At 47.2% G+C, this 15388-nt stretch overlaps 1 protein-coding gene across 3 annotated transcripts in view; it reads left to right on the forward strand.

The window, feature by feature from the left end:
• Nucleotides 1-10579: 10579 nt before the first annotated feature.
• The window catches only part of LOC140721459 (NACHT, LRR and PYD domains-containing protein 14-like), a 34980-nt gene continuing 30171 nt past the window's right edge, over nucleotides 10580-15388 (forward strand). For 2 of the 3 annotated variants that reach the window (XM_073036278.1, XM_073036280.1), the window contains exon 1: nucleotides 10580-11083. In XM_073036278.1, the coding sequence (XP_072892379.1) occupies nucleotides 10898-11083 (186 nt within the window). In that variant the 5' untranslated portion in view covers nucleotides 10580-10897. The remainder of the gene's footprint in view (nucleotides 11084-15388) is intronic. The other variant, XM_073036279.1, reaches the window with a different exon arrangement.

Consider the following 15388-nt stretch of genomic DNA (forward strand, 5'->3'; position numbering starts at 1 on the left):
CTTTAAGTGCTTCAGTATCCTTTGTCCCGTACTATCACTGTTGCCGGGCATGTGACTGGGGGGGGGGGGGTATCCAAAAATTGTATCTTTCATACGTGACTGACTGTGCTGTAAGACCCTGTATAACGGGAGGGCTGTTCTCTCGCTCGGGGGGCATCGCTGGACAGGGCTCCGCAAGCACTGCGAAGTTTGTTAAGCGATCCTCCACAAGACTTGTGCAGGCTTAAATAAAGAATCGTGGCGATCCACAAGAAGTTGGCGTATTGCATTTGTGTGAAGTGTGTAAGAATCTCAATAAAACAAACCGAAATAACAAGATCAACTGCCCCCCCCCCCCGGGTCTATAAACACCCTCTGCCTTCTGAATCCACAAATGCAAGACTTCCTGTATCCCAAGCCTCCTGACTTTCTCAACAAGCCTACGACTGGTAACCTTGTCAAAATCTTTACTAAAATGTATAAACACCGCATCCACAGCTGTACCTTCATGAATGTGATTTGTCACTCCCTCAAATAATTCCATCAGGATCATGAGGCATGCCCTGACTATCCATAATCGTGCTGTGCTGCTCCAAATGTTCCTAAATCCCAAGAATATTCTCCAATAATTATCCGATCACTGAAGTAAGACTCACTGCTGGATAATTTCCAGTGACACTCGAGTCTATTTCTTGAAAGAAGGAATGACATTTGCTTCCCTCCATTCTTCTGATACCCCTCCCGTGGCGATGAGGACAGGAAGATCATCACACAAGGGTCAGAACTCTCTTCCTTCGCTTCCCATATTAACCTGGGGTATATCCTGTCCTGCCCTAATATTATTTTTCAAGCGTTCCTGCGCATCTTCGGTCTTGACGTTGACACATTCCAGTGTGTCGGCCAGTTTCATGCTGTTCACGCAGACGTCAATGTCCTTCTCACTGGTGGATACTACAGCAACGTATTCACTGGGAACCTCACCTGCCTCCGCCGATTTCAGGCACATGTTTCCTCATCTATCCCTCATCGGTACTCCAGTCATCCACCTGTTCTTTACAGGAAGGACTTGGGGTTTTCCTTAACCTTATTCGCCAAAGTCTTCTCGGGTCCCCGTCCTGGCTCCCCTAAGTCCATTCTTCAGCTACTTCTTGGCCAACCTGCAACTCTTCAGTGTCTGTTGATAATTGCTTCCATCAGCTTCTTTCTTCCACTTGACCAGATGCTCCACATCTCTTGTCAACCATGGTTCCTTCACCCTTCCACCTGTTCCCTGCCCCAATGGCACAGACCAAACCAGAACCCCATGCAAGTGCTCCCTGTAGAAGCTCCAGATTTCCCTGAGTTCATCCAGCTTGTTTGTACGTGTTGATTTGACCACAACATCTGCAGTGGACTTTGTTTCCCTGAATACGTTTGTTCCCATTTTACGCTGTCACGGTCCAGTAGAATATCTTTTCCATGGGAAAATAAACTGCCCAACATGCACCATGAACAGTAACATATGTATAGATGTTCCAATACGAGGGGACATCTTGGTCACCATCCAAGCCTGCCTTTGAAAATCATAGAGCTGAAGATAAATTGTCTGTCCTTTACATTCCAATGGATAGAAGCTTACCCCATCGTCTATCCAGCCTGAAGGGACACACTCAGCGATACAGGAACAGCTTCTTCCCCTCTTGCCATCCGATTCCTAAATGGACATTGAACCCTTGGACACGAAGTCACTTTTTTAATATACAACATTTCTGATTTTTACATGCTTTTAATCTATTCAATATACACATACTGTAATTTACTTATACTTATTTATATATTATTATTATAATTATAATATTATGATTATTATAATTTTTATTTCTTTCCTCTTCTATATTATGCATTGCTTTGAACTGCTGCTAAGTTAACGAATTTCATGTCACATGCCGGTGATATTAAACCTGATTCTGATCTGATTACAACAGACTGCTGAGGCCGTGCTTAACGTATTAAGAGTTGCTCGGTCCCATTATTTAAGAAGGGGTGTGCAGACTGTGGAAAGGGTTCAGAGGAGGTTCACGAGAATGAATCCGCGACTGAAAGGCTTATTGTATGAAGAGAGATCTGGAATTTCGAAGAATGAGCGGGGGGTCGTGGGTGGTCGGCTGGGGTATCTTATTGAACCCCTTTGAATGTTGAAAACCCTCGGTAGGGCAGAGCCTCAGATTAAACCGAAGCCAGTTTGAAACGGAGGAATGTCTTTAGTCAGAGGGTGAGACTTTGTGGAATGTAATTCCGCCGTCTGCTGCGGAGGCCCGGTGTTGAATTGACTTTATTTCTTACATCCTTTACATACACGATGAGTAAAAATTTTGATGTTTCTTCTCCGTCAATGTGAAATGTGGAATTTATGGTAATTTGTAATAAGTAGTATGTACAGTAAAATATGCAACAGAACAGTCAGTATAGCTTAGAAATGCAATTGTGTCAGCGTGAATTAACCAGTCTGATGGCCTGGTGGAAGAAGCTGTCCCGGAGCCTGTTGGTCCTGACTTTTATGCTGCGGTACCATTTCCCGGATGGTGGCAGACGGAACAGTTTGAGGTTGGTGTGACTCGGGTGCCCTGTGTCAATGCCCGCTGCCTTGTGTCGATACCCACCCATGGGGAAGGCGTCGGAATTAAATCCCGAGTGGAAAAAGCCCGGGCTGGGGTCGCTCTACGTCGTGTTCAATGCTGACAGGCAACTCCCCGGACGCTGCCGGTGCCAAACCGTGTTGCTCTCTGCTGTTCCTTTGGGTTGATCAGGTGCGTGGAGAGGGGTAGCTCTGGGCAACGTTGCTATGGGCAACTCTGACCGATGGAGGCCTGAGCTCAGCAGGATTGGTACATGATCAGGAGGGTCCCCGGAGAGCTGTGACGCAAGCCAATAGGTTGGGACTGCTGGGCAGCATATTCCACATGAAGAAGTAGAGGGAGGGGTGAGGCAGTGAGGAAGTGGGGAGGGAGCAACGGGAAGTAGTGAGAGGGAGGGGTTGAGTGAGATGGGGAGACTAAATGTCAGAGTTAGAGGTACCTCTGAAGGAAACAGTGTTAGTACAGGCCAGAGAGGGAGAGGTTGAACTGCAGACCTAGTGGAGCGAAGAAGAACTTCACACCTCCTTTGGCAGAGACATAGATCCACCCCGCCACGCAAGATAGATAGAACAGTACCAATAAATTTGACTTTTGATTACGAATTCATCTTAAAGACCACTATGGCCCTGAAACTAAAGTCACCCCCTCGTCTTTTACGATTCCACAGGGACAGCCAGGGAAGCGGCGATCACCATGGCTGCAAAATCCAGTGGGGATCAGGATCTGACTGGATCACAAGCAAGCCCAGGCAAGTACAAAATATTTATAAGTGGCATGTATTCTGGTTCATTAGAAACTGTCAGTGACACAGTCCTGTAGGTCGCGTGCTCTCTTGGGGTAATATCAGTTCATGGATAAGGATTCAGTTAGCGCCGAGGAAGATTAAATTCATCGAGGTGACAGTAGTGGGCACTGATGGTCTTCACCGTCTACCAGCTGCTGCCAGGGGAAGTGGCTGCTAGTGACATTCTCTCTCTCTCTCTCCCTCTCGCTCACTGTTAATGGAGGAAGGTGTCTGCGTGTGACGGTCTCTCTCTCTCTCCCTCTTACTCAACGCTGCTGGAGGTTTATGCCTGAGTCCTGGCTCTCAGGCAGGGTGTAATCGACACAGTTCGTGAATTGGATTCTGTATAACCATATAACTATATCACAATTACAGCATGGAAACAGTCCATCTTGGCCCTTCTAGTCTGTGCCGAACGCTTATTCTCACCTAGTCCCACTGGCCTGCACTCAGCCCATAACCCTCCCTTCCTTTCCTGTCTATATACCTATCCAATTTTACTTTAAATGACAAAATCGAACCTGCCTCTACCACTTCTATTGGAAGCTCCTTTCACACAGCTATGACTCTCTGAGTAAAGAAGTTCCCCCTCGTGTTACCTCTAAACTTTTGCCCCCTCTCAACTCATGTCCTCTTGTTTGAATCTCCCCTCCCTCAATGGAAAAAACCTATCCATGTTAACTCTATCTTTCCCCTCAAATTTTAAATACCTCTATCAAGTCCCTCCTCAACCATCTACACTCCAAAGAATAAAGACCTAACTTGTTCAACCTTTCCAAGTAACTTAGGTGCTGAAACCCAGGTAACATTCTAGTAAATCTCCTCTGTACTCTCTCTATTTTGTTGACATCTTTTCTGTAATTCAGTGACCTGAACTGTACACAATACTCCAAATTCGGCCTCACCAATGCCTTGTACAATTTTAACATTACATCCCAACTCCTATACTCAATGCTCTGATTTATAAAGGCCAGCATACCAAAAGCTTTCTTCACCACACTATCCACATGAGATTCCACCTTCAGGGAACTATGCACCATTATTCCTAGATCACACTGTTCTACTGCATTCTTCAATGCCCTAGTTCAACGTGTAGTTCACATTACGATGTGTTCCTGGTTTCTAGTCGCTCCTGTTTAGTGTTGCTATTTTTAGCCATTTTGATCGGGGCGGCTTGCAGAAAAAGGAACGACATCGCATGAGACAGAACGGAACAGAGCTGAGCTAATTTTTCTTCCCATTCGGGGCAACAGGTCTTTCACTGCGTGCAAGTGTATTTGGGCGAGGGTTCATGTCTTTGCTGGAGCGTGTTCCATGCTTTTCTTTGTTTCGCGGCTATCTGTGGGAAGACAAATCTCACATACTTGTACAATAAATGTATTTTGAATGTTTGAATCAGACCATTCAAATCCATTTTCAAAAGTAAAAGGGGTAAAAATAACGTAATGCCACCATAGGTGATGGGAAGACCTGGACATGTAACTACTGGAAATGGAGAGTGTGCATTTACGAAGCGTCTTGAGCCTCGCGTTTATTCTCGGGGGGGCACAAAGAAGATCAATGTATTGGTAGAGATCCGGATGAGCGCGTAGAAACAAACCACGTGTCCTCCATGCAGTCATCTACCCTTCACTTGAGCGCCCCCAAGTGGACATATCGGCATGACATAACGGCACAATGCAACACACACACACACAATGCTGGAAGAACTCAGCAATTCAGTCAACGTCGACGGGAGTCAACAAACAGTCGACCTTTTCGGGATGAGAGTGGACGCGGACAATGTTTCACCAGTAAAGGTCATCAAAGTGACTCAGAAAGGAAGGAGAGAGCGAAAGTGGGAGGAAGAGAAAGAGATTCATAGATATATCCGGTCAGTCAGACTTAGGGTTAAAAGATAGAGATAGATATATAGAGAGAAAGAGATTTAGATTGAGACAGGCTAAGGAAGCTAGCGAAAGGGAGATAACTGAATGAGTGTTTAGAGAGAGAAAGGAGGAGAGAAGAAAGAGCTACAGAGAGGGGGAGGAAGGTAACAAGGTGCCAGTAGGAGAAAAGGCAATGGTGCAAATATTCGCTAAGACAAAATTGGAGGAGGAGGAAAGACTCACGTAGAGAGAAGGGGTGAGGAAGGATTGCAAGGGAGAGAGAAAAAGAGCAAAAGAGAGAGAAATGAGAGATTCTACTGTACGCAGAGTAACCTTTTCAGTGGAAAATTTTATTTGCTTTCGAACACTTTCTGGAATCGTTAAGACTATAAGACCATAAGACAAAGTAGCTGAAGTTGGCCATTCAGCCCATCGAGTCTGCTCCACCATTTCATCATGAGCTGATCCATTCTCCCCTTTAGTCCTATTCCCCCGCCTTCTCACTATAACCTTTGATGCCCTGACTACTCAGATACCTATCGATCTCTGCCTTAAATACACCCAATGATTTGGCCTCCACTGCCGCCCGTGGCAACAAATTCCACGGATCCACCACCCTCTGGCTAAAAAATTTTTTTCGCATCTCTGTTCTGAATGGGCGCCCAGCAATCCTCAAGTCATGTCCTCTCATACCGGACTCCCCTACCATGGGAAACAGCTTTGCCACAGCCACTCTGTCCATGCCTTTCAACATTCGAAATGTTTCTATGAGATCCCCCCTCATTCTCCTAAACTCCAAGGAGTACAGTCCAAGAGCGGTCAAACGTTCCTCATATGTTAACCCTCTCATTCCTGGAATCATTATTGTGAATCTACACTGAACCCTCTCCAATGTCAGCACATCCATTCTTAAATAAGGAGCCCAAAACTGCACACAGTATTCCAAGTGAGGTCTTACCTGTGGCTTATAGAGCCTCAACGTCATATCCCTGCTCCTAAACTCTATTCCTCTAGAAATGAATGCCAACATTGCATTCGCCTCAACCTGGAGGTTAACCTTAAGGGTATCCTGAACGAGGACTCCCAAGTCCCGTTGCATCTCAGAACTTTGAATTCTCTCCCCATTTAAATAATAGTCTGCCCGCTTATATCTTCTACCAAGGTGCATGACCGTACACTTTCTGACATTGTAATTCATTTGCCACTTCTTTGCCCATTCCCCCAATCTATCCAAGTCTCTCTGCAGACTCTCTGTTTCCTCAGCACTACGGGCCCCTCCACCTATCTTTGTATCATCAGCAAACTTAGCCACAAAGCCATCTATTCCATAATCCAAATCGTTGATATACAACGTAAAAAGAAGCGTCCCCAACACAGACCCCTGTGGAACACGACTGGTAACCGGCAGCCAACCAGAGGCAGGGAGAGAGTGGGGAGAGAGCGAAAGGGGTTAGTGAGAGGGAGGGGTTGAGTGAGATGGGGAGAATGTCAGAGTTAGAGGTACTTCTGAAGAAAACAATGTTAGTACAGGCTAAAGAGGGAGAGAGCGAGATGGAGGGAGAAGAGGATTGTGGATGGAGAGGAAGGAGAGGGGCAGTGGGGAGGGAGGGGTAGAGAGAGGGGAAGAGTAGGGGCAGAGGCAGGGAGAGAGTGGAGAGGGAGCAACGGGGTTAATGAGAGGGAGAGGGTGAGCGTGACGGGGAGAGGAAGTCTCAGAGTTAGAGGTACTTCTGAAGAAAACAATGTTAGTACAGGCTGGAAGGGGAGAGAGGATGAGGGGAGGGGAAGGAGGGTGGGAGAGAAAGAGGTTGAGAGCGAGGGAAGGAGGGAGGGACAGAGAGAGAGGGGCAACAAGGCAGTGTTCGAGTTAGGGTGATTTTTAGAGGTAAACCTCGCCAGGAGCGGCGAGGCGGGGTAAGTGGCAGTGTTTGCCCGGGCCCCGTGACGTCACTGAACACGTGGCAGGTGCTGCGACTCTCCCGGGAGATAGACAGCAGACGGCCGGTCGGTCAGAGACTCAGCGGGCGTGGAGCAGGAAGATGGGCTTTTTAAAAGGAGAGAGGGAAGGCGGTGATGCAGAAAGTGGCAGGCGGTCAGTGGATCGAGGAGGCTTGCTGGATGAAGGTCACATTCCTGAACAGATGAACACTACCTCACGTCTCTTGCTCTCGCTGTCCACTACTTTATTAATTATATAAGTTTTTCAAACGTCCGTTTTCTTTCTGCTGTCCAGACAAGATTATCATTTTCTATTTTTTCTATTTTTTCAGTATTTTCTTCCACTTCCACTTTTACTTCCATCTCTTTACTTCCTTCTCCATCTTCTTTTGTTTTTCTACCACATTATCAAGTGTATTCTGTATCCTTTTTATATCTGTTCTTGTAGTTTTTAATTCATTCGTCAAATATATCAGGATATCTTTTATGTCTCCTTTGATCTCTTTCTTCTTTTCCTCTTCCTCTTCCTCCGAATTTCCCAAAGACTCTATTTCTACTTCCGTTCCAGATCCACTTTCTCTTCCAGCCGTAGTTGGGATTTGTAGTTCTGTTGATATCTTCCCATACATACTTTCGCACATGCGTTCCTTCCATTTCTTCTTAGAGACCGCCGACATTGCTGCAACTTCCTTCCCCTCATCATCAGAAGTGCCATGCACTTCGCCGGGAGGAGATCTAACTTGAGTCCGATGCTTCACCGATACGGTTAGGCCTTTTTCCCCACCGATTTGCACAGTCTTCGAAGTAGTAGCTTTCTACTGTTTCAATTTAGGAGCCATATCAAAAGATAATCCTGAGTTGCTTATAAATAGTTTCTAATAGATATTTGTTAACTCTTCTTCATTTAAACCCTATTTCATTACTTTTTACGAGGGAGCTGGATTTCCAACGTCTCGACCCTACGTCATCACGTGACGCCCCACTGCTTTATTAATTAAATACATTTATACTGCTGCATTAATAGGCATTAAACAACTATCACATGCAGAAAATAAGGAGGTGGAATCGATCTTTTTCCAACGCTGACAAAAAGCTGGCGGAACTCAGCAAGGTCAGGCGGTATCGACGGCAGTTGACTTTCAGGACCAGATCTTTTCTCAGGGCAGAAGCGGAAGCGGGAAGACCTCAGAATACAAAAAGGGGGCGGGGGTTTGAAAGAGGACAGACAGCTCGAAGATGATGGCTCATGCCAGGCGGGTGGGGAAGGTGAGTTAGCTGAGATGGGAGGAATCTGACAACGGGAGAGTGGACCATAGGTGAAAGCGAAGTAGGTGGTGTGCCGACGGAGGTGATGGACAGCTGAGAAGTGGTAAGGGGCTGGTGGGGGGGAAGCATAAGAATATGGCGGGGGGGGGGGTGTAGGGAATTATTTCCTTCCAGTGAAACCAACATTCATGCCATCATGTTGGAGCCGATCCAGACGGAACACAAGGTGTTGCTCCTCCAACCCATGGGTGGCCTCAACTTGGCACAGGAGGAGGCCGTCGATGGACAGGTTGGAACGGGAATGGGAGTCAAAGTTCATTTAAAGGCAGACAGGATGGCAGAGAAATGGGAAGACATACGGCGGCAGAATGCTGGACAGGTCATCGTCATAGGCGATCAGGATTAGCTTGACATTGTTTTTTTTTCTGGAGAAGTAATTTGGCATCGCTTTCTTCTGGGCAGTGTCCTTCCAAGACGGGTGACCACCCCCCCCCCCCCCCCCCAGCCATTAGCAATATACTTCAGGCGTTGTCTGCCTGGCAATGTCATTGGTCACATGTCCAGGACTTGTGATTTGCTGCTCACATGACCAACAACGCTTCCTCCAATGGCTTCACGTGACCCTATTTGAGGGGGTGGGGGGGGAGCGTAAGCAGGCGCTACAGCGGCCAAGGTTGACCTGCAGGCCCAGCGGGGCGAAAAGGCGCTTTACACCGCGTAGATCCACCCCGCCACACAAGCTGGATAGAGCAGTGCTAATAAATTAGGTTTTTGTCTATGACTTCAACTTAAACTCACGATAGCCCGGAAACCATGGTAACCCGCTGGCCTTTCCTGATTCCGCAGGGACGGCCACGGAGGCGGTGATCGCCATGGCTGCAAAATCCAGTGGGAATCAGGATCTGACCGGATCGCAAGCGAGCCCAGGCAGGTGCAAAACATTTATAAACGGCATGTATTCTGGTTCATTCGAAATTGGCGTTGACTCCGTGCCGTAAGTAACGTGAGCTCTTGGGGTAGTAACAGTTTTTGGATAAGGATTCTGTTAGCGCCGGTTTAAGCGTCGAGGAAGATTGAATTCATCGAGACGACAGTGGTGGGCACCGGTGTTCCTCGCCGTCTACCAGCCTCTTGCTGGCTGCTGCCGGGGACAGGTTACATTCTTTCTCTCTCCCTCTTGCTCACTGCTAATGGAGGCTGCATGTGATGGCGTTTCTCTCTCTCCCTCTCGCTCGACGCTGCTAGAGGATTATGCCGGAGTCCTGGCTCTCAGGCGGGGTGAAACCGACGCAGTTTGTGGATTGGACTGTGCAGTTCACGTTGCGATGTGTTTCTTGTTTCTAGTCGCTCCTGTTTAGTGTTGCTATTTTTTTCAGCGATCTTGACCGGGGCAGCGTGCAGAAAAAGGAACGACATCGCACGAGACTGAACGGAACTGAGCTGAGGCGATTTTTCTTTTGCCATTGGGGCAACGTGTCTTTCATTGCGGGTGTGGGTTTTGGGGAGGGGTGGTGTTGGTTCATGTCTTTCCTTGAACGTGTTCCATGTTTTTTTTTGTTTCGTGGCTATCTGTGGGGAGACAAATCTCAGTGCTGTACACTGCATAGATACTTGAACAGCCACCACAGGTGATGGGAAGACCTGGGCATGTAACGACTGAAAGTGGAGAGTGTGCATTTAGGAAGCGTCTTGAACCTCGCGTTTATTCATGGGGGGGGGGGAGGCACAAAGATCAATGTGATTGATGGACGTGCGCATAGAAACTAAACCACGCATCCTCCATGCAGTCATCTATCCTTCACTCGAACGTCCCCAAGTGGTCATACTGTCCTCACTTAAGCACACAATGCAACACACACACGCAATGCTGGAGGAACTCAGCAATTCAGTCAGCATCGACGGGAGTCAACAAACAGTCGACCTTTTCAGGCTGAGAGTGGAAGCGGACAATGATTAACCAGTAAAGGTCATCAAAGAGACTTGAAATGGAGGGAGAGAGTGAGAGTGGGAGGGAGAGAAAGAGATTCACAGATATATCCGGTCAGTCAGACATGGGGTTAGAAGATAGATATATAGAGAGAAAGAGATTTAGGTAATCATGCAGGCTGAGGAAGCGAGAGAAAGGGAGATAAGTGAATGACGGTTTACAGAGAGAAAGGAGGACAGAAGGAAGAGCTACAGAGAGGGGGAGGAAGGTAACAAAGGTGCCAAAAAAAGAAATGGCAGAAGTGCAAATATTCGCCTAGAAAGTATCGGAGAAGCTGGAAAGAGATCGCGTAAGGAAGGAGTGCGGGGCAGAGAGAAAGAGAGAAATAAGAGGTTCTACTGTGCACAGAGTAACCATTTCAGTGGAACATTTCATTCTCTTTAAAGCACTTTGTGGAATCTTTACCGAGGAGAATCTATGCAAGTGCAGTTTGTTTTTTTTTCCTTTTGTATCCTTCTCAATGCAGTCGTGTGTTGTTAATTTCCCAGACACAGCTTCTTCCACTCTTCACCGTTTGAATGACTCCGACATTACGAAGGTGACGGAATTCTACCAGAGCCGACTGTTGCAGGCGATGGAAGAAGGGGTGACGGGCGTCAGCTCAACATTGACCTACGGAAAACACTTCAATGAGAAAGAGCATTGGGTGAGCGAGTGCAGTTATTGGGTGGGGAAGATGGGGGCGAGGGGATTTGCACTGGGCATCACGTCAAATACACAGCGTTCCGGAGTTTGTCCCTTGTGTGTTTTCTCTGACAGCCAAAGGGCAAGCTCGAATATTTATTGATTGAGAAGCAGCCTGGAATATGTCCTCCTGTCCCTTCAAGCCACGCTCCCTAGCATTCCCCCGACGCAGTCCAGGGATAATCACGGCGCAATACCCAAGAACCAATTAACTTACTAACCGGTACTGTCGCTCCAGATAACTGGAAAAAATAAAACGAGTAAACGAATTTTGGAGCCCAGTGCCGAAGACATTCTGTGTCTTGGCAAATGACAAAATTTGTGTAGTCGATGCATTAATTCAGGTTCTTGTGCCGGGGATGCATGAAACTTTAAATATCAGGAAGTTATAACAAATGTGATCAGATGTTCCGAGAAGAGGCAAATAGAATTTAATTTGCTCTGGACAACATCAGGACAGAGGATTGTGAATTTGTGGAATTCATTGTCACGGACGGCTGCGGAGGTCGTCATTGGGTATATTTAAAAGCGATATTGATAGTTTCTTGATCAGTCAGGGCGTCAGAGGTTGTGGAGAGAAGACGGGAGAATGGGTTTGAGAGGGACAATAAATCAGCTGTAATGATACGGTGGACCAGACTCGATGGACCCGTTAGGGCACTTTTGGAGGTTTAGTGTATAAAGTAAATAACTTCAGCACCTGACTCCAGCCACAAGTCATCAGATCTGAATATGGACTGCAGATTAAATTGTAAATGCTGCTCTGAACAATGGTGTCCCAAGGGCCACTGTGAATTCGAAGACCAGACAATGCTGATCTAAGTTAATTTGGGTGTCTGTGGTGTGGGTGTGACGAGGGAGGAGTGAAGTTTCTGTGTAGTTCACAGGAAGCATTGTAGGTGCATTGAAAATATGCAATTGCCCTTTTGATACTTAGCATATAAAATATCGCGTAGTGTTTAGTGAAGGAGGGCTCTTCCTCTGAAAGGGTCTCAAATTGCTCCCTGCTGAGTCTGGTTAAGTCGAATAAAGAGACATCTTCATGTCTACCAGCTAAGTCTCACCGGTGACTTTGTCCTCGCGACAACAGCGCGAAATAGCCTAATTCTGTTTCACTGCTCTTGTGGAAAGTAGCAGGGCAGACGGTTGTCTGAGAACATCAGCGGGATACGCAATGAATGGAGTGTTTGGCCGAAGTGAGGAAAACAAGGGGATATTGGACCCCATGTGCAGAGATACCTCCGGCATTGCGTGTGTGTTGCTGAGGTTGATGGTTCTTGATTCATCTGGGCATCAAAGGTCACGGGGAGAAGGGAGGAGAATGAGGTCGAGGGCGATAATAAATCAGCCATGATGGAATAGCCGAGATGACTGGATGGACCGAACGGTCTCAGTCTGCTCCTGGGCCTTATGGTCATGAAATAAATCTCAGGTTAGTCTATGGTGACTTACTTGTACTTTGATAACAAATTTACTTTGAGCTTTGACCTTTGATCAGCAACTGACCAGACTATTTCTCACACAAGTAGAGGAGGCTTCAGGAAAAAAAAGTTCTCGGAGACACAGAAATGGGAAGCAAAGACTGTCCGTCCTGATTGGTTAGTCTTTATCCAATGAGGTTTCTGCTCTGCCACCTTGTTGACAGTCGGATTGTATTTCTTCCTCAGAGAGAGATCTTCATCTTTGTTAAGAGTTCTTTTCTCTCGCTGTATTTCAATGGAGGACGACTGGAGTATTAGTACCACAGGACTAAACATGCACAGGCATCTTCCCCGATGCAGAAGGCGGAGTTTGTAACATCGGTTACAATCCGACCGGAAGCCCGAGACAAGTTCATTTGCCGTATACGCCGGGAAAGCACCGGATCCTTTTTTAACATGGCTGGATGTTGCTCATCTACTGACAAATAGACAGTACTGTGCTAAAGTCTGCTAATCTGGCAGGAGCAAAGGATTTTGGGAATTTGAGTGCAACCATCCTGGTGAACTCACATCCGTCATCGTAAAGTGTTTCAAGAGGCTCGTCATGAGGCACATCAAGACCCTGCTGCCCCCCTCACTGGACCCCCTGCAGCTTGCGAGTCGTCCCAACCGCTCAACAGACGACATCATTGCCACCACCCTCCACCTGGTCCTCAACCACCCGGCCAAAAAAAGACGTACGTTGGAATGCTGTTCATTGATTTCAGTTCAGCATTCAACACAATCATTCCTCAGCACCTGATTGGAAAGCTGAAACTGCTGGGCCTGAACACCTCCCTCTGCAAATGGATCCTAGACTTCCTGACTGGGAGATCTCAGTCAGTCCGGATCGGGAGCAGCATCTCCAACACCAGCACACTGAGCACGGGGGCCCCCCAGGGCTGTGTGCTCAGTCCACTGCTGTTCACTCTGCTGACCCACAACTGTGCTGCAACACACAGCTCGAACCACATCATCAAGTTCGCCGATGACACGACCGTGGTGGGTCTCATCAGCAAGAACGACGAGTCAGCTTACAGAGAGGAGGTGCAGCGGCTAACGGACTGGTGCAGAGCCAACAACCTGTCTCTGAATGTGAAAATAAACAAAAGAGATGGTTGTTGACTTCAGGAGAGCACGGAGTGACAAATCTCCGCTGAATATTGACGGCTCCTCCGTTGAGATCATTAAGAGCACCAGATTTCTTGGTGTTCACCTGGCGGAGAATGTCACCTGGTGTCTCAACACCATCTCCATAGGAAAGAAAGCCCAGCAGTGTCTCTACTTTCTGCGTGTAACACTTACCCAACAGGCTGGTATATGTCTAGGGGAAAAGGCAATCCAGCCACTCACCAACCCCACCTCCCGTACACGCAGGTGCTGCGAGAAACAAGTTTATGCCGCGCGCGCACACGCAATATCAAACTCACACCAGATACTGTTATGAAATACACTTTAAAGATTTTACTAAAACTAAGAGAGTACTATGCAATAAAGTACACATGACGGAAAAGAAAGTAAAACAAAAGGTGCCAGCTTATCAAAGTTCAGTCAGTTTAGTGCACATCGTTGGAGCTCAACCATCGAACCATTCGACCCCACGTCCCTCTCCTCCGACCTCCTCGTCCTCGCACCTGGGACCACCACCAGCGGTGGTCGACCGAGCAGTGCAGTGCACGTTCACCTTCCGCGGCGTCTCCTTCCCGCCTCCCCTGAAAAAACCGCGAAAACCCCCAAGCTCCCAGCCCCACAAGACAAAATAACATTCCCCATTGGTTAACAAATGAATACAGTCCCCATATCAGCAAGTCCAAAGCTAAACAACTGCGAGACTAAACACTTACCAGACATAAAAGCAATCCTACTCTAGCAAACCAAAGAAGGCATTTTGATTAACATACACAGTACATTCTACATGCAAAAGCTGAGAAAAGTCCATCTCCCACCCCCCACCCTCATCACATTCTACAGGGGTTCGGAAATTGCACCATCTCGGATCACAAGACCCTGCAGCGGATAGTGAGGTTAGCTGAGAAGATCATCGGGGTCTCTCTTCCCGCCATCACGGACATTTACACTACACGCTGCATCTGCAAAGCAAACAGCATTATGAAGGACCCCACGCACCCCTCATACAAACTCTTCTCCCTCCTGCCGTCTGGGAAAAGGCTCCGAAGCATTCGGGCTCTCACGACCAGACTATGTAACAGTTTCTTCCACCAAGCTACCAGACTCCTCAGTACCCAGAGTCTAGACTGACATCTACATGATTTATTATTATATTGTAATTTGTCCTCTACTGTGCCTATTGTCTTGTTTATTAATTACTGCACTGTTTTCTGCACTTTATGTAGTCCTGTGCAGGTCTGTAGTCTAGTGTAGTTTTAATGTTGTTTTACATAGTCAGTGTAGCCTTGTGCTGTCTCACATCGTCTAGTGTAGTTTTGTGAGGTTTCACGTAGTCAGTGTAGCCTTGTGCTGTCTCACACAGTCTAGTGTAGTTTTGTGAGGTTTCACGTAGCACCAGGGACCTGGAGGAACGTTGCTTCACTGTGATCATTAATGGAGAATGTGTGGAGCAGGTTAAGTATCTGGGAGTACAGTTAGACAAGAAGCTAGACTGGACTACACAGATGCCTTGTGCAGGAAGGCACAGAATCGACTGTACTTCCTTAGAAGGTTGGCGTCATTCAATGTTTGTAGTGAGATGCTGAAGATGTTCTATAGGTCAGTTGTGGAGAGCGCCCTCTTCTTTGTGGTGGCATGTTGGGGAGGCAGCATTAAGAAGAGGGACGCCTCACGTCTTA

This window comes from Hemitrygon akajei, unplaced genomic scaffold (genome assembly GCF_048418815.1).
Source record: "Hemitrygon akajei unplaced genomic scaffold, sHemAka1.3 Scf000055, whole genome shotgun sequence".
NCBI lineage: Eukaryota > Metazoa > Chordata > Chondrichthyes > Myliobatiformes > Dasyatidae > Hemitrygon > Hemitrygon akajei.